The sequence below is a fragment of the Crocodylus siamensis genome, chromosome 2, assembly GCF_052110815.1.
Source record: "Crocodylus siamensis isolate JL-2025a chromosome 2, ASM5211081v1, whole genome shotgun sequence".
Lineage (NCBI taxonomy): Eukaryota > Metazoa > Chordata > Crocodylia > Crocodylidae > Crocodylus > Crocodylus siamensis.
Window position 1 is genome coordinate 172,955,547 of NC_143396.1, and position 23,024 is coordinate 172,978,570.

The window sequence follows — 23,024 nt, forward strand, 5'->3', positions numbered from 1 at the left end:
TGGACCAAAACCTGATTTGAGTAAGGAGAGAACAGCTGGGGTGAACAGCTACTCAGGACTCTATTCCAGACTAAGTTTACAGATGTTACCCTTACTAATAACTACAGATGTAATGGTATCCTGCAGAGTTACAGTCTGTCGTCTCACAGGACTGCAGACCAGAGTTTCTGCTTAACCATAACATTGAGTAATAGCTTAGAACAGAAAGTGAAAATGAATAAATATCTCTAAACTAAATCACAAAGATCTCTGATAGAAAGTGTTTCAGAGCATGTATAGAAGGTACCAGCAGGAAATGTCTGAGACAGGCATGGAACCTGAAGAGGACAAAGTAGGATTTCAAACTTGAATCCCCAGAGGTAAGAGCTGAGCATTCAGGGTAAAATTTAACTGCACAGGAAGAAAGCAAAAGGGAGGAAAAAAGCATGTAGAAATGTCATTGTTTGCCTCTCTTTTCCTTTTGAATGATCTGGGGTGCAGTAAAGGTAAGCAAAGGGCACAGGCAGATAGAGGTTATTGATTTTCCAGCCTGGCAGAGAGGCATTAAGATTCTGCTTTGTGTGTATATTATCAAATGATTAACCACACACCTTAAAGTTCAAAACCACTTGTGTCAGAAAAGACATTATCATAACTGCTGGATCTGTTCCCTGTGTACATTGCATTCATACCTACTGATTATAGTTGTTAGTACTTTTTGGTCCTGTTATTCCTGGAAGCCCAACACAGTTGAGATTTGGTTTAGTTTCTGTTTGTGCATCATCAGGACAGTTGTTTGCTGCACTCCACATGTATAAACACCTTGAATAATAATGACACCATGCAGATTATCTTTGAGGGCACAATGTGAAGACAAGCAGGCTGTATGGGTGCAAATAAGAATATCACTGGTCTTAAAGAATTGGTGTTAACTGGCCTGCAGATTTTTTAATGATGATAGCGCTGGGAAGCACTGGGTAAAGGGACTTGAGCCCAGCTGTGGGAGCAGGGTGGCCCTGAATCCAAACCCTAGGCCTCTGCTAATGACTCATTGAACATGTCTATCCTGTTTCTCTCCCAGAGAGCACCACTCTCAATCATGCCCTACATGATTACTAAGGGTGTGTGAAGCAGCCCCTATTCGTTTTGGACTTGGATTTGGCCTGAATCAGGGACAGTGATTTGATTAGTTGATTTAGATCACTGTCCTTGATTTCATTCAGCTGAATCCGAACATGAAGATTTGATGCTGATTCAGAGAATCAGCAATTTGGCCATAGACGCAGCTTTAAATGTTTTTTCTACAAACCTCGAGGTAGCATGCATGGCTTGTGATCACTGCAATGGTGGGGCGCATGGAGTGTCCCGCAGGAGCATGGGGGGACCCTCCATGTGCTTGGTGGTGAACCCAGAAATGGAACAGAAGTACTTCCAGTCCACTTCTGGGTCCGCCAGGGGACGCACGCCTCCCCCCACCACCCGCAGCCCTCTGGCTCAGCGACTGGCCATGGGGGGAGCCCAGGTGCCTCCCCCAGATCCAGGAGGCACCAGTCACCAAGCCAGGGTGGCATGAGGGGGGCGCAATGCACTCCCCAGAAGACCCAGAGGTGGACTGGAAATGCTTCTGGTCCACTTCTGGATTCACCGCCGAGTGCGCTGAGGAGCCCCCCGTGCTTCTGTGGGACACTTCATGTGCCTCAGCATTGCAGCACTCATGAACCGCCTGGTACCTAGAGGTATGCTGAAAAACATTTAAAGCTGTGTCTATGTCCGAATCACTGAATCTTTCTGATTCAATTCAGAAAGATTAAAGGGGCCTCTGATTTGATTCAGGTTTGGAGATTCAGCCACCGAATTGGGCCAAATCTCCACTGAATCAAATCAAGGACCGAAGTTTCGCACGGCCCTAATGATTACTCCCTATTACAGGTGCCAACCTTGGAAAGGAGGGAATGAAGCTGCCCTGGTGCTGGCCCTGCCACCACTCTCAAATATGGAGGAGGGGGAGACTTTGAGAGTGGCAGCAGAAGGTAACCACAGAAATGCTTCACTGCCTCATTTATGCATTTATTTACTTGTAGGTGTGTGCAAGCAGAAGCAGGTGTGCTGTGTGCTGGGTGCACTTGAGGACAACACTTTCTGAGAACATGACCCATTGTCTCCCGACCTTGATTAAGTCCAAGATACAGAGATAATATTATTTACACACCTCACAGCAAGGTTAGGAAGGTGGGTTAGTTAATGATTGCACAGAGATATCAAAATGTAAAGCATTATATGGATGCTAAATATTATCATGTGTTGTTGTATATGTCAAGGAAAGGAGCCTTTTGGGAGATTGTTTCACCGCAGTATGGCCAGTTGTACAAATGGACTCTGTCTCATGGACACTTCATATTTGTAATGCTCGCTCAGACTGAAAGTGTGTGGCCACTCCTTATCTATGTGGAGCATACAGCCTACTCCAGAGACTTCCAGCTGACAGTATAACAATTAGTATGCACATTTATAAATTGTTCATGACACATGCTCCTCTTGTTCCTCCTGGCCTGATATATTTGTGATGCTCTGAGGCAAGAAAAGAGACAGCCATAACATATTAATGAAAAATCTTTGAATAATGCTGAGAAGGGCAACAAGAGTCAAGAGGCTAGTCCCCAATCAAGAAATAAGGGTCCAACCCCAGATAGCATAAACTGGCAGAGCTCTATTGGCTTCAGTAGAGCTATATGATTTTATATCAACTGAAGATCTTGGGGATTGGACTAGATGACTTCCTAGGGTTCCTTCTAATCCTAATTTTCTAATTTTCTGTGATGTTTAACTACAGCTGAGTTCCTACAAGCCAGGAAATATACTGCAGTGAAGCACATATGCTGTCTAGTGTGGCCACAGCACTGACATTGTGACACGGTTTCCAGCTGAGCATCCAACTGGAGCAGGTTGGGGGAGGAAACATGAGGGAGCTTTGTGACCACAAGACACTTAGATGCAATACAGGCAGGTCTTGGGACACCGGCCATGTCCAATGTGTATACTGTTAAGGGTTGCCCACATGCCCTGTGGAAGGGTGAAGCCCAGCTATTGCACTGTTGGGTTGGAAGCAAGGTGTTTGTTTCCTCCAAAATTCTTCAGTGTGAGGTGCTTGCTTTGTGTCCAAAAAAGTTTTTGTGAAATCATGTGATGAGTTGGGAGATCTTGAAGGTCTCTGTGGATGGGAAGGTCAGGATTACTATTGGTATGCATTATTTATCTGTATGTTGCTGCATCCCATGGAACAGAGAAAGGAGTAAGGTTTGAAAGTACGGGTAGCCACTGCACTGGGGTTGGTATCAAAGTTCCAGAGACAGACCTCATTACTGAGTAGAGTTGTGTGTCGATGAGTTCGGTATGTTGACTTGAGGCCCAGACAGGTGCACAGTACTCAGCTGTTGAGAAGACTAGGGCTATGGCAGAATTGTGGAGGATGGCGGCTTTTGCACCCCAGCTTGTGCTGGTGAGCTTTTGGATGATGTTCACTCATGCCTTTGTTTTCACAGCAGTCTTTCAGAGGTGATGATGGTAGGTTAGGGAGTGGTCAAGGGTCACCCCCAGCTAGGTAGGATTTGGGTTGTGGTGCCCTTTTTCTCCACAGAAGGTGACATTGAAGGTGTTATGTGCCTTGTGACTGTCAAGATGGAGTGCGGAGACCATCTGTTTTCTGTTGGGAAGTTTGTTTTAAATATGAATGGAAAAGCAGGGCAGGAAAGGCCCTCAGGAGGTCATCTAACCCAGCTTTCTGCTCAAGGCAAAATCATTCCTGGCTGACCCATCCCAGTCAAGTGTCTAATCTCCTCTTAAAACCTTCCAAGGATGGAGATTTTACAGACTCTTCGTAATCTTTTGCCATGGTTAACCACCCTCATGGTAAGAAAGTTTCTCCTAATATCCCACCTAAACCTTCCTTGTTGTTTGCTGTTGTGGAGCTGGTGCTGGGAACTCCCTGCTGATGGGGGTCGGGGAGCCAGTTCCCCACCCAGCTCCATGATCATGGAGCTGAGCAGGGAACAAGCTCTGCAGCCTCTACCCCACGCACATCTGCAATTGCAGAGCTGAGCAGGGAACAGGCTCTCCAGCCCCAACCCTGCACTCAGGGGCAGGTGGGAGATTGAGGCCTTCCTACTAACTGCCCCACTGGCAGATTAGGGCAGGGGGCTGGGACCTGCCCCATCCCTGCAGATTCCAAGTCCTCTACCCTAATCAGGGAGCTGGGGCTAGAAACTCCCTGCTACTGGGGCAGGGGGACATTGTCCCCACCCTGGCATCAGGCAGCCCCCCTGGGGCAGGGAGCAACTCCCAGCCCTGAACAGAAGACAGCTGTCTCCCCCTGATGAGTGGCAGAGCTCTGTTTCCCCCTGGTGAGTGGTAGAGCTCCCCCTTGTGATGATGGGCCCATTGCAGGGCCCCAGGAAGTGCAAGCAGTTTGCTTTCATTTGCAGCAACTCCTAGGGGCATGCTTGACTCCTAGAGTCAAGCATCGCAACAGGCTACCTCAATCCCCACAAATTGTCAAGAGCAGGTTAGACAGACACTTAGCTGTGAAAGTTTAGCCAAGGGCAATCCTACCTTGAGTAGGGTGCTAGAGGGTAAGGGTATAAGAGCCTGGATAGCTCAGCTGGTAGAGGGAGGTGATGCTCTCCCCTACCTAGGGGTCTTTAAGACAAGGCTGGATAGGCATCTGGCTGGGATCATCTGACCCCAGTACTCTTTCCTGCCTAGGAGGGGGGTCGGACTTGATGATCTGTTGAGGTTCCTACTGACCCTAGCATCTTTGACTTCACGAGGACCCTTCCGACCCTACTTTCCTCTAGGCCTGTGCAAGTCAGCAGCCATCTGATCCGGCTTTGGATCCAGCCACTTCGGATGGCCACGATCTGATCCAGAGCCCCAAACTGGGTTTCCGCCTTGATCTGGCCAAAGATCGGGCCATAGGGTATAATGAGGAAACAATAAATTATCTATAACTTTGTTGTTTTTTGTCCAATTTGGATGAAATTTTCCAGGATGGTAGACTATGCAGACAGCATGAAGTCTACCAAGTTTCAAGAAGATCAGTACAGAGGTTTGGGGACTGACTGTGTCTGTCTTGGGGCAGTTGATTGTCTGTATTGATTCTGTCCTCTCCTTAGCCTGGTTTTATACCCACTCCGAGGTGGCTGCAAACCGCTTTGGGAAGCCAAATGAGGCAGCGCTTTGACCCAGATGTGCTGCTTTGATCCCCGAAGGGTCCAAAGTTTCTCTGGATCCGAAGCTCTGTCTGAAGCCTCGCACAGCCCTATGATCCTGTATGCAAGCTTGACTCAAAATCCACCAGTCAAAGGAAAGATTGTCATTGACTTCAACAGGCTTAGGATCAAACCCAGAGACAGTAGCATACAAAGGCTGAGTAAGTACTTACTTAAGCAAACCTCACCGATCATTTTGGCTTACAAACATGTGAAAGCAGTACTGGTTTTAAGTCTTAGATCTAAATTTACAGTAACAGTAAATAGACAAAATTGCAAGGATCTATGCTGATTTAAACCTGAGTTTAGGTTTAGGTCTGTGGGATTAGACTACGTTGAAGATACATAAATACAGAAGTTACTAAGCACAGTCAGCAAGATGAAGAAGAAAACCAGTTAGCTCACAAGCACAGTTAGTGTTCTCTTTTTACTGAAGAGTCTGTGACTCAGAGAATCAAGACAATTTTCAAGTTTTCCTTTATATTGTGAATGTGACTGACAGTAGTAGCCGTGCCCTACAGAGATGTAGGGATGCCACAGCTTATAGATGCTACTGTATTTCAGCACCTACTTGACCAGCTTCACGCTTACAGTCAATGACTTATTTCTGAATGAACCACCTAAAGTGTTGGCAAATAGCAGTGCTAACATTGTGCATGGCTGAAAGATAAGTATTGCTCAGAGGCTTATGCACAATAATTTAGAGGACATAAATACATAAGTAGTGCTATAATGGGTCAGACCAATTGTCCATTTAGCTCAGTATCTTGTCTCCAGCAGTAGCAGAAGTGGATTCTATACAGGGAGAGCACTGAATTGGATTGATCTAAAGTCATCTATCCCCTATTCATTAATCTCCATGACACCTACCATTGTTGGTTTAGAGATGCCAGAGGAAACATCTCCAACCATTCTGTTCAACAGCTATTAATAGATCTACCATCCATGAACTTGTGTAGTACAGGGCTGGGCAAAATACAGCCCTTGGGCCAAATCCAGCTTGCCAGGCCATTCTATCTGGCCCATGGGACACCTAAAAAATGTAGAAAATATTTATCTGCTCCTGGCTGCCTGTCAAAGATAACAGGAGCCAGGGGCAGTAGGATCCAGGGGGAGCTGGCAGGACAGAGCAGCCCATCCCCACCCCATCCCCAACCATTTCCCTGCCTTCCTGCCCCCACACTGCTCCAGCACTACCTGGGTTCCAGCTACATCCCCAGACTGGGGGAGCATAGGGCCCACCGGTGTGTGTGTGTGTGTGTGTGTAAGGAGGGACTCTGTGTGTGGGGGTGGGGGGGAGAGAGTGTGTGTGTGTTCATAGGGCAAGTCACACAAGCACACCCCACAAACCCCATACCCAGCCACACCCCATATATCCACACACACTCCCACATGCTGCCACACCCCCTACACCTATTCACCCTCACCAAACACACCCTCCCCCACACCCCACATACCCACACACCCTCAGCCCCCCACAAACCTGTATCCCCCAAACCCCTACAATATACAAGAGTGAGAGTTCATTTTAAACTATTATAGATAATCATCTCTGTGTACACTACACAAACACATGTAAACCAGGACAAAAATATTTTTTGAAATCAAATTAATGAATGTTTTAGATGTTTGCTTTTTAGTATATAATTTGGTCTTTTTCTGGTTCTGAGATGGCAAAACCCCTTGCTGAAAGGACTATTTCCAGGGGCAAGAGGAGGGACTTCTGATGGCAAAGGTCAGGGATTAGGGGGCGGGACTTCCAGTCAGAAGATGGTGACCCAGGGGCAAGGCACCTGTCAAGAGGCAGGGCTACCCATGCAGCTCTCAACAGCTTGCCAAAACTGGGTAAGTGGCCCTCTGCACGAAATAATTGCCCACTTCTGGTCTAGTCCCTTTGTGACCCTTGGTGTGCTATCTGTCTCCACCCCATCCTGTGGTAATGCATTCCACTAGTTAACTACGTATTGTATTTAAAAAGTACTTTTGTTGTTACTTTTAAACTTGTCTTCTGCTAATTTCAGTGGGTTCCCCCTGGTTCTAGTATTTTGGGACTTGTTAGTGTACAGCAGCTCCCTGTTCACTTGAACTACATTCACCATGATTTTATAGACCTCTTTTATATCTCCTTTCAGCCTTCTCCTTTCCAAACTGAAAAGTTCTAGCCTTTTTGTCTTTCCTAATATAGAAACCACTTGATATCCCTGATCATTTTGGTTGCCCTTCTCTGTACTTTTTCTAAGTCTACTACATTCTTTTTGAGATGTGGGGACCAGACCTGCATACAGTATTCAAGATGCAGTGCACCATGAATTTGTATAATGGTATGATAGTACCATTTTGTTTTCAATTCCATTCTTAATAGTGCCCACATTTTTATTGGCTTTTTTGCTCATGGCTGCACACTGAGTTGATGTTTTTAGAAAAATATCTACAAGGGTGGGCAAATATTTTGGCTGGAGGGCTACTTAATGAGTTTTGGTGTCCTCTCAAAGGCCACACTTCTCTCTCTCTCTCCCTTTCACCTGCCTGATCCCCACACCATCTGATCATGCCTCCCAGAACTGTAGCACACCACCATGTCAGCACTGGGCAGACAGTCCCATCCACCTGTCCAGCACAGGAGAAACAGCCCTGCCCTGCCAGCATCATGTGGCAGCCAGAGCCACCAGCTGCCCACAGGTCAGATCCCATGAATTCATAGTCACCCACCTATGGGCCAGATCCAATTATCTGGTGGGCCAGATCTGGCCTGTGGGCCAGAATTTGCCCACCCTGGTCTACAATGACTCCAAGGTCTCTTTCCTGAGTTATAACAGCTAGATCAGAACCCAGCGTTATAGATGTATAATTGAAGTTATTTTTCTATAGGTACTATAACAGGGCCTGTACCCCAATACTAGAAAGGAAAGAGGACCCAAGGGTGTGTGACCCCTTCCCCGCTTTCTTCTCCCTCACTTTTTGGCTGCCAGTTCACCCTTTCCCTCGTTTCCTCCTCCTATGATTTCACCAACCCCAGCCTTGTTTCCCCCTTTCTTTTACTTGCGCCTTCTTTGTGTTGTTCAAATCAGACTCACATGCAGGGAAGCCTGTAACAAGATAGCCACTGGGTCCAGGTGCAGGCAGGGCCAGATGATCTAAGAGGCAGAAGCAGAGGGACAGGTGACCCAAGCATCCTGTATAAGTGCCACCCTCCGGAAGAGAGAGGGAAGTTGGCTTGTGGCAACCACCAGAGACAGCACATTCCCGGAGAGGCACAAGGCTCGGAGCTCAGACTCCAGCAAGAGGACTCAGGAGGGAGCCCCAAGGGAAGAAAAGCTGCAGACCTGCACAGGAAGCAAGCTAAGTGCCCCAGATATTTTCTGTTTTGTTTTCTTTCTACTTGGAGCCCACCACCAAGGGGATGTGGTGAATCCAGTGTGGAACATTTCTTTGAGTTGGTACTGGCACTGGTGTTTTGTGTTTGTCTCATCTCCCTGTGACAGGGCACTGGTTGTGCCAGCCACGTTAAGGGCCTGGAGCTGGCAGCCACTAGATGCCTGATAAGGGAAGCCATTTTAGATTCAGGGCTGCCCATATAAACAAGGCAGTTCTGCTGCTGGAGGCCAGGCAACAACATTGCCTGGCTGTAGGGCTGCTGGTATCTTCTGGAGGTAAGGGAGGAGCTGTAGGGGATGGTCAGGAGGGTCCTGGGCATGACCTAAAACTGTACCCTGCCAGGAGCGGGTGGCCTGGTGGGGCTCTCAGCGGCGTGGGAGCTCCCAGGAAATGCCAGGCCAGTTACCAACCTGGTGAAAGGTGGGCGCCTTAACCTCTAGCCCCCACATCTGGGTTGGTTACCCCTTGTTGGAGGGTGGACCCTTAGAGAGAGAGAAAAGGCCATAGACTCACACCTGTCTGGAGTTCCCCCAACTGGTCCATGCTGGGGCCAGGACTGGAAGGGTTGAAGGGCTGGGGGCCCACCGCGAGGGACACCCAAGAGCTGAGGGCCTGGGGTCCTGACTGGCCTGGAGGTGGGCCAGGGCCTGTGTGGCCAAATGTCCTGGGGGGACCACACCCAAAGGGGAAGCAGATCAGGGAGCTATGCTGCCTAGTATGAAGGCAGATGAAACCGCCTGAGGAGAGGAATTCAGGCAGGGTTTAGTTAGGAGGATTTTGGAGCCCAGAGTGGGGGCCGGTGATGATGATAACATCTAGATATCATCTGCAAGGCTTGGGCTGCGGTGTAGGGGAGCAATGGAGCCGCAGATAGTGCCTCCTGGCATCGGGGTAGGAAATGGGCAGTCTCCCGCTTATTAACATCTATTAATTAATTCCAACAAGGCGTGGCGGGTGAGAAGGCGGGCGGTTAGCCCAGAAACAGGTGGGTGGGCCACAGTTAAATCAACCCTGAGAAGGCGACCTGTTACACTCCCCAAAGGACTGGATCATGGCTAAAGGGAGGCGGAGGCCACTGAAGGGGCACCGCAAACTTGGAATTCAGTTGAGTGGACAAAGCATAGGGACTAGAGCAGTTGTTCTCAATAGGGGTACACCGATAAGAGATTTGGGGGTCTGAAACTGACAGCTGATTTTTAAGGAGGCATATAGGCCAATACCAATCTGATTTTCAATACAGCTGTGTGCAGCTGGTAGATCTGTTGTGGTAGATGGGGAGAGGGAAGGGAAGGAGCATGGGTGGGGGAGATCAACACCCCCTACGGTGAGGGAGGGAATGGAGCAAGGGCTGGGACAGGCACTGCCTGGGTGGGGTGGGAGCAGGACGGAGCCACAGCAGGGAGGGGGAGCAGCTCCCACCGCTGCGCACACCCCAGGAGGGCGCCGGGGGGGTGCCCCCAGATATGCACAGGGTGGGGTGGGGCAGGCTGCAGCTGCGGGCTAGGGCCAGGAGCATGGGGGGTCTGGGCCATGCTGCACTTGGGGTCAGTGTTTCCTCTAAGGAGTGGTGGTCCATGAGCGTGCCATGTCAGTCTGGCATGGGACACTTACTGAAGGGGGATGAGGGCTGGGGCCTGGGGGCTGGAGCCGAGATGCTGGGGGCTGGAGGCTGGACCTAGGGGCCAGGGGCTGAAGCCAAGAGGCTGCGGGCCAGGGGCTGGAGGCTGGATGCTGGAGCTGGGGGCTAGGAGCCAGGGGCTGGGGGTCAGAGGCTGGAGTTGGGGGGCTGACACAGACTCTGCCAGTTCCGGCGAACTGCTCTGCTCCCCAGCTTCCCCTGTGGCATCAGGGCTGGGGAGTGGAGCAGTTCCCTAGAGCCGGTGGAGCCTGTGCCAGCCTCCCGGCCCAACCTCCATCCCTTCCTTGCCACACCTCAGGGAGGAGACACTGCCTGCCCTGAGTGAGGCTCCGCTGGCTCTAGGACACTGCTCTGTTTCCCCGCGTCACCTCAGGGAGCGAGCAGGCACCGCCCCCACCTCTCCTTGGAGCTTACCTTCAGCTTCTCTCCCAGTGTGTGGCCTTGAAAAGGCTGTGTGCAGCCAGACTTTTAGTTGCATGCAACCATGCACGTGCACACCTTAGAGGGAGCCCTGTCTGGGGTGGGCAGTGGTGGTGCTAGGAATGGGGCTACCAGAGGGGGCTACAGCAAAATTTGAGGTGGCTGCAGCCCCGCTTGCAGCCCCCCTCCCAGCATTGTTGCTGCCTACCCCGAGCACAGCCCAGTCCAGCCCAATGAGGCCCCTGGTCCCAGCCCGAAGCTGCAGCTTGCCCCACCCTGTGCAGATCTGGGCACCGCCCCTGCCCCATGCCCTCCCAGGGTGCGCACAGTGGCAGGATCCAATCCCCCTCCCTGTGCCCTCTGGATGAACCACAGTGTGCTGCTGCTACTGTCCTCCTCACTTCCACAGCCAGACCACTGCAGAGAAGGTGCAGTGCGCAGGGTAGGGTGGGAAATGGCGGATGAGAGGGTGAGGCACCTCCCTAGCTCCATCTTGGTGCCCCCACCTCCTTTGAAAGACCCTCTGGTTTGTGCTCCACTTACCCACCCTTTGGTATACCATTGGCTGTGAATGAGATGTCTAAAAGGCTTCTAGGTGTTGGGTGTGATTTGATTCCACCCTATTCAAGTCCCTGAAAAACAGTTAATATAAAAGATTGGCAGGTCTCCCTTCTGCTTGCTGCTTTTTGTAACTTAATCTTATGGTTAAGATAATCGTGTGCCACAAAAGAGGGACTTGAGCAGGATGGAATGGGATCAGCCTCTGGCTGCATGTTAAGCATGCAATGGCAGGTCTGTGGTACAGATGTTCTTTACTGCACACTCCCTCCATAGCTGACCATTACAACAGATCAGTGTCTGATAGGGCTATTTCCAATGACTGCTTCATACAAGAGGTCCCAGAGAAAAGACCAAATTTCAAGCATTGTGAAGTTCAGGAAGGTTCAGATTAAGGGGCTTTGTTCCATCAATTTTCAAGTTAAGAGTAATTTGTGAAATTTGGCTCTAGATTCAGAACCTCCCCAGAAAGTTAGCCGTTGTAGAGTTTGGTTCACTCTTTCTCCATGTGAAATGATCATTCAGACTCTTTCTGAGGGGGCCTACAATTAAATGTGCTGCTTTGGAGTCCACCTGCTGGCACTGATCCAACCGACTTTGGTGTAATTACAAAAGTTAAAGGAAAAGACTGTTCCCCAGGCATGTGAATTGTTCTTGCTTCAAAAATGCAACTGTGGGTCAAATCCAGATTTGGTGTAAGCAAGTGAAATTCCATTGACTTTGACAGAGCTAAACTGTGCTGACTTACACCAAGAATGGGTGTATGTTACATGTCTTGTTTATGCTGCATTTGTCCTACTCCAATTTGCTGAGGAAATGTAAGAGCAGCCATAAAAGATTACGAGAGTAGATGAAGCCACTCAGAAGGGAAGGTTTAGTCCAATGACTGCAAACTTAGCAGTGGTGAACATTAGAGACAGTTCCCTCCCATGACTGAGAACAGTCTTTAAACAGCAATGGCTCGTGACACATGCTTTGACTTAGCTGGGCTCAGATTCAGTGGCTTTGTGCTGGTTTGAACAACTCAGATTTGTACATATGTGCTCAAAGCAAGTATGGATCTGCAAATTTGCCTCCTGGATATTGTGGCTTGAAGTTGAAATCTATGTAAAAGTAACTAAGATTACAATTATGGGAAATAAGACCTGTGATTGAAGAACCATTTAAAATTGATCCCCTGACCCTTGGTTCAGTGCAAAGGCAGCTCCAGCATACATGCATGTAAGTTCCTTCCTTGGTCCACATGATACTTTCCTTGTGTAGCCCAGGTGGTACCTAGCTGTGTACTCCCCTCTCCAATTGAAGGGAAAAGTTAGCAGGGCAGGGGCACTGTGGGGTGAAACTGCTGCTGCGCCCAGTTTCCCTCCTACCCCTATAGAACCAGACCTGGACACTCTATGAACTTAACTATGTACACATTTATTTCATAATAAATAAGAGTTAAAAGTGGAGCATACATATATATACAGGACCTGGAAACTATATGTAATGTGTATATACAATCCTATACACCCCCCTCAGGATACAGGTAAATATTGTAAAAGGATCAAAACCATGGTCTCAGATAAAGATTATACAACCTTAAACTGCATAAAGTGTGAGCTCACCAACAACAGACACAAATACAAAAATCTAAGGCGCTAACTTACAAAATATGAGGTGCAAGAATATCAGAGATAAACTTAAACCTTGAAAGACACAAAGTACAACCTGGGCTGCCTCTGAAGCTGTGGCAGCACCCCAGAGGGGGAAAGATCCCCAGTACCTCCAGGCCCTGGACCACTCAGCTGGGACAGTCCATAAGGGAAACCTCCAAACCCAGGGGTCCCTCCCCTTCAGGCTTCTCTGCCTGATGTTAGGCTCACTGATGGGCTATTCCCCACTCCCCTGTGGGAAATCCCCTTTCCTGGCACTCATGACTCCAAAGCCCCATGAGGCCATCCCCATCTCCCCAACCATGGTGCCTTCTGGCTCAACAGGGGCCCACAACTGCCCCAGGCTACCGCCACTGGTGGCCTGCTTGGGACCCTGTGCACCATTCTTTGTACCAGTGGCTCTCCCTTATGCCAGGGGTTGGAGACCCAAGCCACCTTGTGTGGCGCCGGGGTCTCAGTCCGCTCCCAGACCCTCCATGCGCTGCCTGCACACCAACAGCCTGGCCTCGAGCCAGAGGTCAGGGAACCCGAGCCACCTCAAGCAATTCCCAAGGTCTGTTCTTTCTCAAACCCACTGTGCACTGGCCTGTGCACTGCTACCTGGCCTCGTGCCAGAGAGGTTAGAGACCCGAGCTGCCTCGAGCAGCTTTCAGGATCTCAGTCCACTCCCAGACCCGGCATGCGCTATCCATGCACCGAGTTCCTGGCCTGGTGTCAGGGGTTGGAGACCCAAGCCACCTCAAGCAGCTCCCAGGGTCTTAGTCCGCTCCTGGGCCTGGCATGCACTGTTCATGCACTGCTCGCCGCACTCCCCCGCAGTGGGCCTGGCGAACATGGCCACCTGCCACTTCCCATCCAGCAAAGAGGGTTCTTTGGCCTCTTCAGGGTAGCAGCTCCACCCCGCTGGCCAGCTCTTCTTCACCCACCCCCTTCACTGTCCCTCGACGCAGCCGCACACTGTTCTTTTATCCCCTGTGGATGCTCTGCCCCTGGATTGCAAGTGGACCAATCAGGGAGAGGGGGTGTAGTCCTCACTCAGGTCCGTACTCTTCACCTTGCCCAAGGTAGGGGCAAGGGAAGCCTCTCCTCAGTTATTACCTGATTGGTGGGAATGACCCACAAATCATCTGGAGCCCCTTTCGAGCTGGCCACTCAGGCTGCTGCCAACAAGCCCAGCACACTTGTTAAAGTCCTCTAACTTGCTAGCCCTTTGTTAGTGATTGAGATCTGTAGTTTTACCTCATCACTAGGTTACACAAGTCCTGCTCAGCACACAGGTCTGAAGCCAAAGGAACTTGTCTGTCCACCAAATCCATGTTGGCAGCTCCTGTAACTGAGACCTGGAACGCAGCTGATGCTCTGATGTTCTGCAGCAGTCTGAATGCTTTAAGACTTTCAAGAGGAAAAGCCCAAAACATTTAACTCATTTTGTTACATAAAAGTGTTTCTACAATTGTTTAAGGTTAAAGATAGGAAGACTGATTTAGGCCAAACAGAAAGGTCTATCAACACAACTCTGAGATTGTGCTCAGATCATATGAGCCACAGGGAATCAAAGAATGAAATAATAAGTGTGCCAGAAATTAGGCCTAATACCTTAAATAAAGGAACTATTCAACTTATTTCCCCTTCGGTTTCTTCAGTTTGGTGAGCCAGTCAGAAGAAAGCATCATTCCAGTTAAGACAGGAAGAAGATGGACTTAAAGGAGTGAAATAAGTCTCATAGCTGCCACCCACCCTCCCATCTCCTAGTAACTTGGGATCTGCCATGACACCACTGGGTCCTCACCAGCCTGATCCTGAAAGATGTCCTGAACCAGACCAGACCACATGACATCACCATCTCCAATAGCTTTTCCTAAATTCTGAACAGCACCTGGAACATGAAACATGAGTTTCTGCTTTCACTCCTTCCTGGGGTATCCTTTTCCTTCCCTACTTTATTTCTTCTGTTTCCAATATGTCTTTCTTCATAGATTTCATAGATTTCATAGACATTAGGGCTGGAAGGGACCTCGGGAGATCATCGAGTCCAGCCCCCTGCCCAAAGGGCAGGAAGTCAGCTGGGGTCATAGGATCCCAGCAAGATAAGCATCCAATTTACTCTTGAAGGTGTTCAATGTAGGTGCTTGAACCACCTCCGCTGGCAGACTGTTCCAGACCTCGGGGGCTCGGACAGTAAAGAAATTCTTCCTTATGTCCAGCCTGAAATGGTCTTGCAGGAGTTTGTGACCGTTCGACCTCGTCATCCCTTGGGGCGCTCTGGTGAACAGACGTTCCCCCAGATCCTGGTGGTCACCCCTGATAAACTTATAGGTGGGCATCAGATCACCCCTGAGCCTACGCTTTTCCAGGCTAAAGAGTCCCATGGCTCTCAGCCTGTCATCGTAAGATCTGTTTTCCTGACCTCTGATCACGCGCGTGGCTCTCTTCTGGACTCTCTCAAGCTTCTCCACATCCTTTTTGAATTGTGGAGCCCAAAACTGGACGCAGTACTCCAGCTGGGGCCTCACCAAGGCCGAGTACAAGGGGAGAATGATGTCCCGGGATTTGCTCGAGAAGCATCTATGGATGCACGCCAGCATTTTGGTTGCTTTACTAGCCGCAGCGTCGCATTGGAGGCTCATGTTCATCTTGTGGTCAATGATGACCCCCCAAGTCTTTTTCTTCTGTAGTGCTAACCAACGTAGCAGTGCCGAGCCTATAAGGGTGCTGCAGGTTTTTCCTCCCAAGGTGGAGAACCTTGCATTTTTCGGTGTTAAACACCATGAGGTTCTTGTCTGCCCATTTGCTGGGCTTGTCCAGGTCAGCCTGGATCACCCGCCTATCTTCTGGCGTGGATGCTTTGCCCCAAAGTTTGTTTATCTTTCAAAAAAAAGTTAAAAGATTTAACAGTGGTTGCTGCCAGGGGACTGGGACAACAGAGATTTCTCTGACATGAAACCTTGAGCCCAGTTTACAGTTTAGTGGGGTGTAGTGACAGGGTCACATTAATGCCTTGGAATCTCTGGGCCTATCTGTGCCATCAAATTTAATGTAACAACACCCTGGTGTTTACTGGCTTCAGTGCTCCAACTTTCTTGTGCCTTTCTTTAGTAGTGGCAGGGAGCTCTCGCAGCTCTGAAATTGCCCCTACACCCTTCCTTTAGGCCACATGGTGTGAGTCAGTGGCAGAGCTGAGAACAAAGCTCAAGAATTGCTGGCATCTCAGGTTTAGCTGCTTAAAACACTGGACATGAGTCTAATCTGTGAGGACAGAGTGCTCATCACAGCTGAAGAAGAGATATGTCAGACTGGGGGCACAGAAGGGGTGAGGAGTACAGCAGTGGTTGATAGCTGTCTTTTGCCTCTCTGATCCAATGGGCACTCTCCACCAGTATGGTTTCCCTGGTGCAAGTTATAACAAGCCTAATGGCTGTTCTGTGGCTATTATGAAACAAAGTATTGGTTAAGGCACAGAGGAGCAGCAGTCCCTTTTCTTCAGTTATGATTCCTGTACCAGACACAGGCTGAGGAAAGGTGTAGGAGCTATTTTATTGGCTTTACACCAACTTAGGAATGCCCTAATAATGGGGAGGATCTTGCTATTTCCCTGGTCCCCTCACTGCTCCTTCTGCTGTCTCCTTAATTTGCTAAAACTCTCTATACAGATACCAGAAATTCAGATGCACAAGTGGTAGCAGAGATGGGAACTTCAGCATAGGCAAGCACTGGTATGTGAGCAACCATGTTCTTTTAGCAGGGTTAGGTGATATGGGGTGCGTTTTCTATATGTGCCCCTACGGTGCCTTTGTTACTTCATCATCATTTAATACTCCCTTTTGAAAGCAGCCTGTACTGTGCCATGCTGGCGGTGCAGTTATTTTTAGCCACTGTGTCACCATAGCAACTTGCTATACCAAGGGATTGCGTTACTATGGCGATGTAGTGGTAGTGTCACGGTTTTTGTCTGCAGATGCTATGTCACCATAGCGCATTGCTATGGCAACATAGCATCATGTGTAGATGCACCCATGGTGGTTCAAACACAGGTGGCAAGTCCACACTTATATCCTCTTGTTGCTACCACAATATCAGTGATAACGGGAAGTCTTTAGAGGAAAAGGTAATTTAGGATCTGCCTTGCTTTCTTCACTCAGGAGTTCCCTGGATAGTTACCTTTTGCTCCACCCTCTTTCTGGCACACTTTCTCTCTTTGACACCCTCCTGGGGTACCAGAACATTACCGCAGGGAGCCATCCTGATCTCCCTCTGCAGCTTTGGTGATTATTAGCACCATTCTAATTGTTTGTAGCATGTGACTGGGAAGGTGATGCCCCATGGCTCATAATATATCCTTACATTAAGGGAAGGACTGCAGTGATCACCTCTTGGTCGTTTACATTTGCACCTGACTAGTTTGCACCTACCTTTCCTCTCTGAGAGTGGAGGGAAATGCCCTGGGGCTCCTAAATGCTTCCCCCTAAAATCTGTCTGTCTAGAAGGATTTAGCAGCAAACCTGATAAAGTTTGTGTTCAGTGGGGCTAAATCCACCCCCTTTACCCAGGCAGAATACTGTATTTTCTTGCATACAATATGACACGGAATATAATATGCATTTTGTTTTTGAAAGGCATTGTGAAGAAAAAAGGTCTTTCCTTATAGCAAGTAACTAAGTAGCAGCTGCTAGGGAGCGAGGCCTGCTCTTGTTCTGCTCCCTGCAGATTTTACTTGGTTTTACCCAGTAAGTGGCAAAAGCTGCTTTTACCATATTTCTATCATATAATACACACTCCAATTTCCAGAAGCAGGTTTTTGGGGAAAACTTATGTGTTGTATACAAGAAAATATGCTAGTTGCACTGGGTGCAAAGGAATAGGGAAGGGACTCTTGCCCTGCAATGCAGATCCATTATACAGTGGCTGCTCCAGCCATAATGGCTTGTATTGCCCACACAGTCTCTAGAATGATTTCTCTACAGCGGGAAGAACAAGGCAAACTTCACTAGAGCACACCTTCCAACCTAGCCCCTGCCCCTGCTCCTGCTCCTGCCTCTGCCCCAGTTTATCCACATCCTTTTCTATTTAATGTACTTCTCCTGCATACTTTTGTACAGCAGTTTTGACATGGAGATCCATTCTGCACTACATGAGGGGATACATACCTACTAAATAACCCTTCACCCTACAAGGAAGCTCAGGCCTCCAATGGAGACTCCTTTACTGGGCGGATCTCAACTGCCCTGGAGAAAGAACCAGAGGGGTGATGGCTAGATAACGATATTTAGAGGATTGCTTTTAGGAATTGGCTTGTAGATAAAGTAGATATTGAATTAAAACAATGGTCTAGGGGAACGGCAAGGGTTACCTGATTTCAAAAAGCCTGTTTGTCATGCATTTTCATAGCTTGGAATTAGACAGGGTGTCTGAGGCCAACAGACATACACATCCTGGGAAATTTAACACTTTATTTTCATAATAGAGATAGGCCTGGCTCCAGGGCTACAGTACCCACTTGCAAAAACCCTTGGAATTTCTGTTTTGGAATGAAATGACCAAATGAAGATGTGTGCATGTGATGGGTTTATGAAGAAAGGATCTTGGCTGACAAAATAGAATGTGGACAGCATAGCCACATGGAAATCAATCAATGGTATCTGGAAATGAAAAGTAATCAGAAGAGAAATAATACAAAAGCAGTTTTCAGAACAACAAGTGGGCATTAGTCCCTGACCTCCAAGGGTGCTGACATCAGCCATTCAAGCAAAGAACCTCAAGGTGGCATTTACGTACCAGCTGGATGCACCACTTGCCATGTGTATATTCTGGGCGCTGGGGAATTTGGATAATGTATTTTGTAGTCATCTTGCTTGCTTTGCCTGCATTACTCTTATTTCTTATTACTGTGTATCAATAAAATTCACCTATTATCAACCGGAGGTGTTGTAGTTGGTCTAAAGGCTGTGCTCACCTGGAGCAGGGTATCAGAACTGGGTTGTGAATACAGTGCCTAGAGGGAGCGGGAGTAAATGAGTATATAGCACCCTCTTAAACACAACTGCACATTCACCAGGAACATCATAGGTCCTTCTGAGTAGGGTCTACACAAACCTGTTTATATGCTTATATTGTGACGTTCTGGGAGGAAGAACTGTCATTCCCCCCTGTATTTGTCTGGTATCCAACACAGTGTTTCTCAACCTACTGCAGGCAGGAGCACCTGCTCCTGCTCCTGCCACAGCCCTTCCCAGTCTGGCCCTGTGTGCTTCTCCAGGAAGAAGAGTCATGCCAGATCATTTTACCTGGAAGCAGTGGCAACAGTGCTGCAGCCTGGAGATTTATCTGTGCATTCATCTGCTCCTCCACCACCACCACTGCACCCAGGTGGAACTATTCTGAGTGCCTTTCTTTCTTGGAGGAGAATATGAGGCTAGATCCAGGAAGGGCTAGGGCAGAATTGCCTACTCCTGCTGCAGCTGCCTCCCAATCTGGCTCCATGAAAGGTGTGTGGGGCAGTTCCACCTGACTGCAGTGGCAGCAGCAGTACCCCAATTGAGAACCACAGAGGTAAGGGGAGGCAGTACAACAGTGGTTCTCATCTGAAGTGTTCCTGAGTTCTGCAAATATATGGGGCAGGGACCACTGAATCTAAAAAGGCTGAAAATCATTGGTCTAATGCAATGAAATCCTAGTCCCTGAAGAGGACTTCAGAATGTGCTACAACAATAACATGTAATAATAATGCGAAGAAAGAGTCATTATATTTAAAAATACCAATCAAGCACCAAAACTAAAACCCAGGCTCTAGCAGAATGACTGGAACAAATCCTATGCTAGTATATAACATTCAAGGTAAAAGACATCTTGTGAAACCTCAGCGGCTTGACAGTACCTGTTTAACTCTCGTTCCACGTCGTCAGTAAGTTGGCCACATAGCATATTTGCATATTCAGTAGGCATTAAAGATAACTTTATGTACAGCAGCAATGGTGGAATAATGAAGAAAGTGTATTTACAAATAAATTATTCAGAGATTGCTGAAAACAATTGAAAATGCTGTATCTGAACCTCTCTTGAGATGGCTGGTTAGTGAGGAAAATAAGATTCACAAATCATTTATTCAACCATCAGTTGTGGGGGAGAAAATCATCATATAAACTATTATTTGAGCATCTTATTTCACCAGCTCTAATATGTGGCAGTGTGAAGCTACTGTGGGCCAGTTCTACAAGTCAGCCTAGCTAGGCTTAACTCATGGCCAAGGTTACTTTAAGGCATTGGATAGAGCAGCTGGATATGAACCTGCCTCAATCACCAGCATGCATCAGAGCAGTTCTTTAACTTCTGTAACTTATTCCAGCTGTCTAAAAGGGTCACTTTAGGAGTCATCAGTTGCTAGGATATGAGGATGCCCTGATACACCCTGGGTGCATCTATGCAAGTCACAGCACAAACAGTACTGATATGCTACTGCACAGTATTATTGGGCTACTGCACAGTACAATCACTAAAAAACTTACTGCACATTATTTAGTACTTGATTATACAAATACTAAATTTAATGCACAGTAACCACCACCGTGCATTAATGAACATGTAGATGCACCCTTTATGTACCAGGGAACCACATCCAGGAGTGGGTGGGCATAAAAATTATTATGTATGCTTTGCAAGCATTCTCTTTACACAAGAAATTTTCAGAGAATAATTTAAGCTAGCCTATAGCTGTATCATGGGGCTGAAACAGAAGGAGGTAGCCAGAAAAGGATTATGGAATTGGTCTGGTGTGCTGGCAATGTGCTTGAATTCAAGCAACTTTAGCAACAACTCTGAATTCACTAAGTATGGAGGAAGGTGTTGTACCTCTTCCCTTCTCTGTGTTGGGAGAACAGCTAATCAGCTCCCTAGAGCAGTGGTCTCCAAAGTGGAGTGCGCACACCCCAGGGGGTGCGCAAGACAATTCATTGGGGTGCGGAAAGAAAATATTAGAACTTCTATTTAGAAGTATATAAATACATCTGAGCTGCAGGGGCCGGGGGCTGATGCTTCCCTCTGAAGCAGTGGTGGTGGCCCCCAGGCGGCACCTGCCCATAGGCACCCAACTTGGGCAGTCCCAGGGGGTGCCACAGCCTCAGAGGGAAGCACCGGCCCCCCACATAGCTCAGGCAGGCAGGAAGGCTCCAGGGGAAAAAAAACCAAAAAGATCAGGCTCACCATTTTTTCCCTACCCCCTTTAGCAGAGCCTGCCTTCCCGGGCTGCTGCCCGACTGCTTCCAGGGGCTGCCTGAACAGCCCCTGAGCTGCATGGGGCCTGGTGCTTCCCTTCACAGCTGTAAGGTAGGAACCTAAAACACCTCAGAGGTGTTTTAGTTTGTTGCATCCCAAAGTCATTTGCTGCATCCCAAAGTCACTTAAGGCTCATTAGGCCGCCAAATAAACGAATAGCAGTGCAATTAACATGCAATACGCTGCCAAATGTGCAAACAACAGCGCAATTAATGCTGTGCAAAAGGGCGCTTAACCTGTTTTAAAGTGTCATGTACAAATGCCCTATAACTCTGCACCTTTACCCTGGCCTAGAGACATTTGAAACTCTTAGGAAACTTCAATTGCATTGGTACATGGTATGATTTTCAAAACCCGGGTAGACAATGCTTTGGCTAGCATGATTTAGTTGGGGATGGACCTCCTGAGGTCCCTTCCAATCCTCATTTTTTATGATTCTATGACTGAATGTTTGACAAATGTTCTGGTCTCCCTAGAAGACTACAAGAGTTATTTGGGATTAAAAAAAAAGGCTTATCTTTTCTTTTATATTCCAATTTAGCAGGGCAGGTAACTTTACTTTTTGTCAAGCAAATACTAAGTTAAGCAAGCAGTTAATTAAGCAAACACGATGTTTCACTGGACTTTGTAATGCATGGAGGGCCATGCTTCCTGCTACTACAAATCAGCGTACTACTTGATTTATACTAGACGTAAGAACTATACTTATTTTTACAAGCCGAGGTTCTGGATCCTGGTTAAGCTCTCCTTTAACTCAAGCAAATGTATCATTCTCACTGGAATACGTTACTTTCTTTCCCCACTTTTTGGCTCATATTTGCTCACCAGTACTCGAAAGTTGACAGCAGCTAAACATAAATGAACTCTATAACCAAAACTAATCAGCACAACTTGTGCAACTTGCAGGCGCCATGGGGAACCATGAAACCAACATGACAGAGTGACTTTGCTTAGTCAGTTTCACATGGGGAAACAGGTCATTCACTGAGAAGAGGCACTAGATTTGCTGAGTGTATTAAAAGCTGATTGTTGTGGTTTAGAAGGGCTTGGAGCACAAATGTGAAAAGGATGAGATTTTAAAAGGTGCTGTGTTTCAAAGGCATGTACAGTCCAGAGAGACTGAATGCAAGTTACTTGAGTTGCTGAGTGGTTTCTTTTTCTTACCTTCATGGTTAATTGGTGAAGGGAAGAATCTCTCCGTCTCCCTACCAAGATCTGCTGACAGGAGTTGCGTCTGGAGCAGGTCTTCTGGCTGAGGCAGCAGGAAGGAGAAACTGATGGTATTTTCTGTGCTCTAACCAAACCTGTTTTGTTTTCCCCCTCCTTTATGTTTCTGAGGTTTTACCCAGGCTGAGCTGCCCAGACTTGACTTCCGTATAAGGCTTTTTCTCCTCCCACCTGTGACTCCCGTGATAGAAAGAGAGAAAAGGAGGTGGGAAGGAAACTACCCTTTCACCCTGCCTCCCTCACCTGCCTATGTCTGTCAAGATGGGGAGTGGCAGGCCCAGCACCGCTTCCCATAGGCTTGTTGCTACCTTCATCAACCTTCACTCTGGGCCAAATCCTTCCAATATCCAACGCAGGGGCAAAACTCCATAAGACAAGATGTGCAAAGGTGGTGCCAGATCTAGGAGTCTTTTGTGTTTTGGTGCCCTGTCTCTAACTGGGTGGCTAATTTTCGTAGGTTCCAGGCTTTTCCAGCTCCTGCTGATTTCAGTGCACTTTGGAAAACCAGACTCATGGGGCAAACACCTGGACCTGTTGAAGTCAATTGGAACTTTGTCCCTAGAGTCCACAATCAGTGGTCAATGTTGTAGGCTATTGTCGCAAAGGGCAAGAGCACTGAGCCCAAGGGGCCCTTTCCCTTGG

At 48.0% G+C, this 23,024-nt stretch overlaps 1 protein-coding gene across 1 annotated transcript in view; it reads right to left on the reverse strand.

Moving 5' to 3' along the window:
* Positions 1-22,435, reverse strand: part of ANO9 (anoctamin 9) — a 57,481-nt gene extending 35,046 nt beyond the window's left edge. The window contains exon 1 of the mRNA XM_090032334.1: positions 22,320-22,435. Coding sequence (XP_089888460.1) covers positions 22,320-22,325 — 6 coding nt within the window. The 5' untranslated portion in view covers positions 22,326-22,435. The remainder of the gene's footprint in view (positions 1-22,319) is intronic.
* Positions 22,436-23,024: the final 589 nt, after the last annotated feature.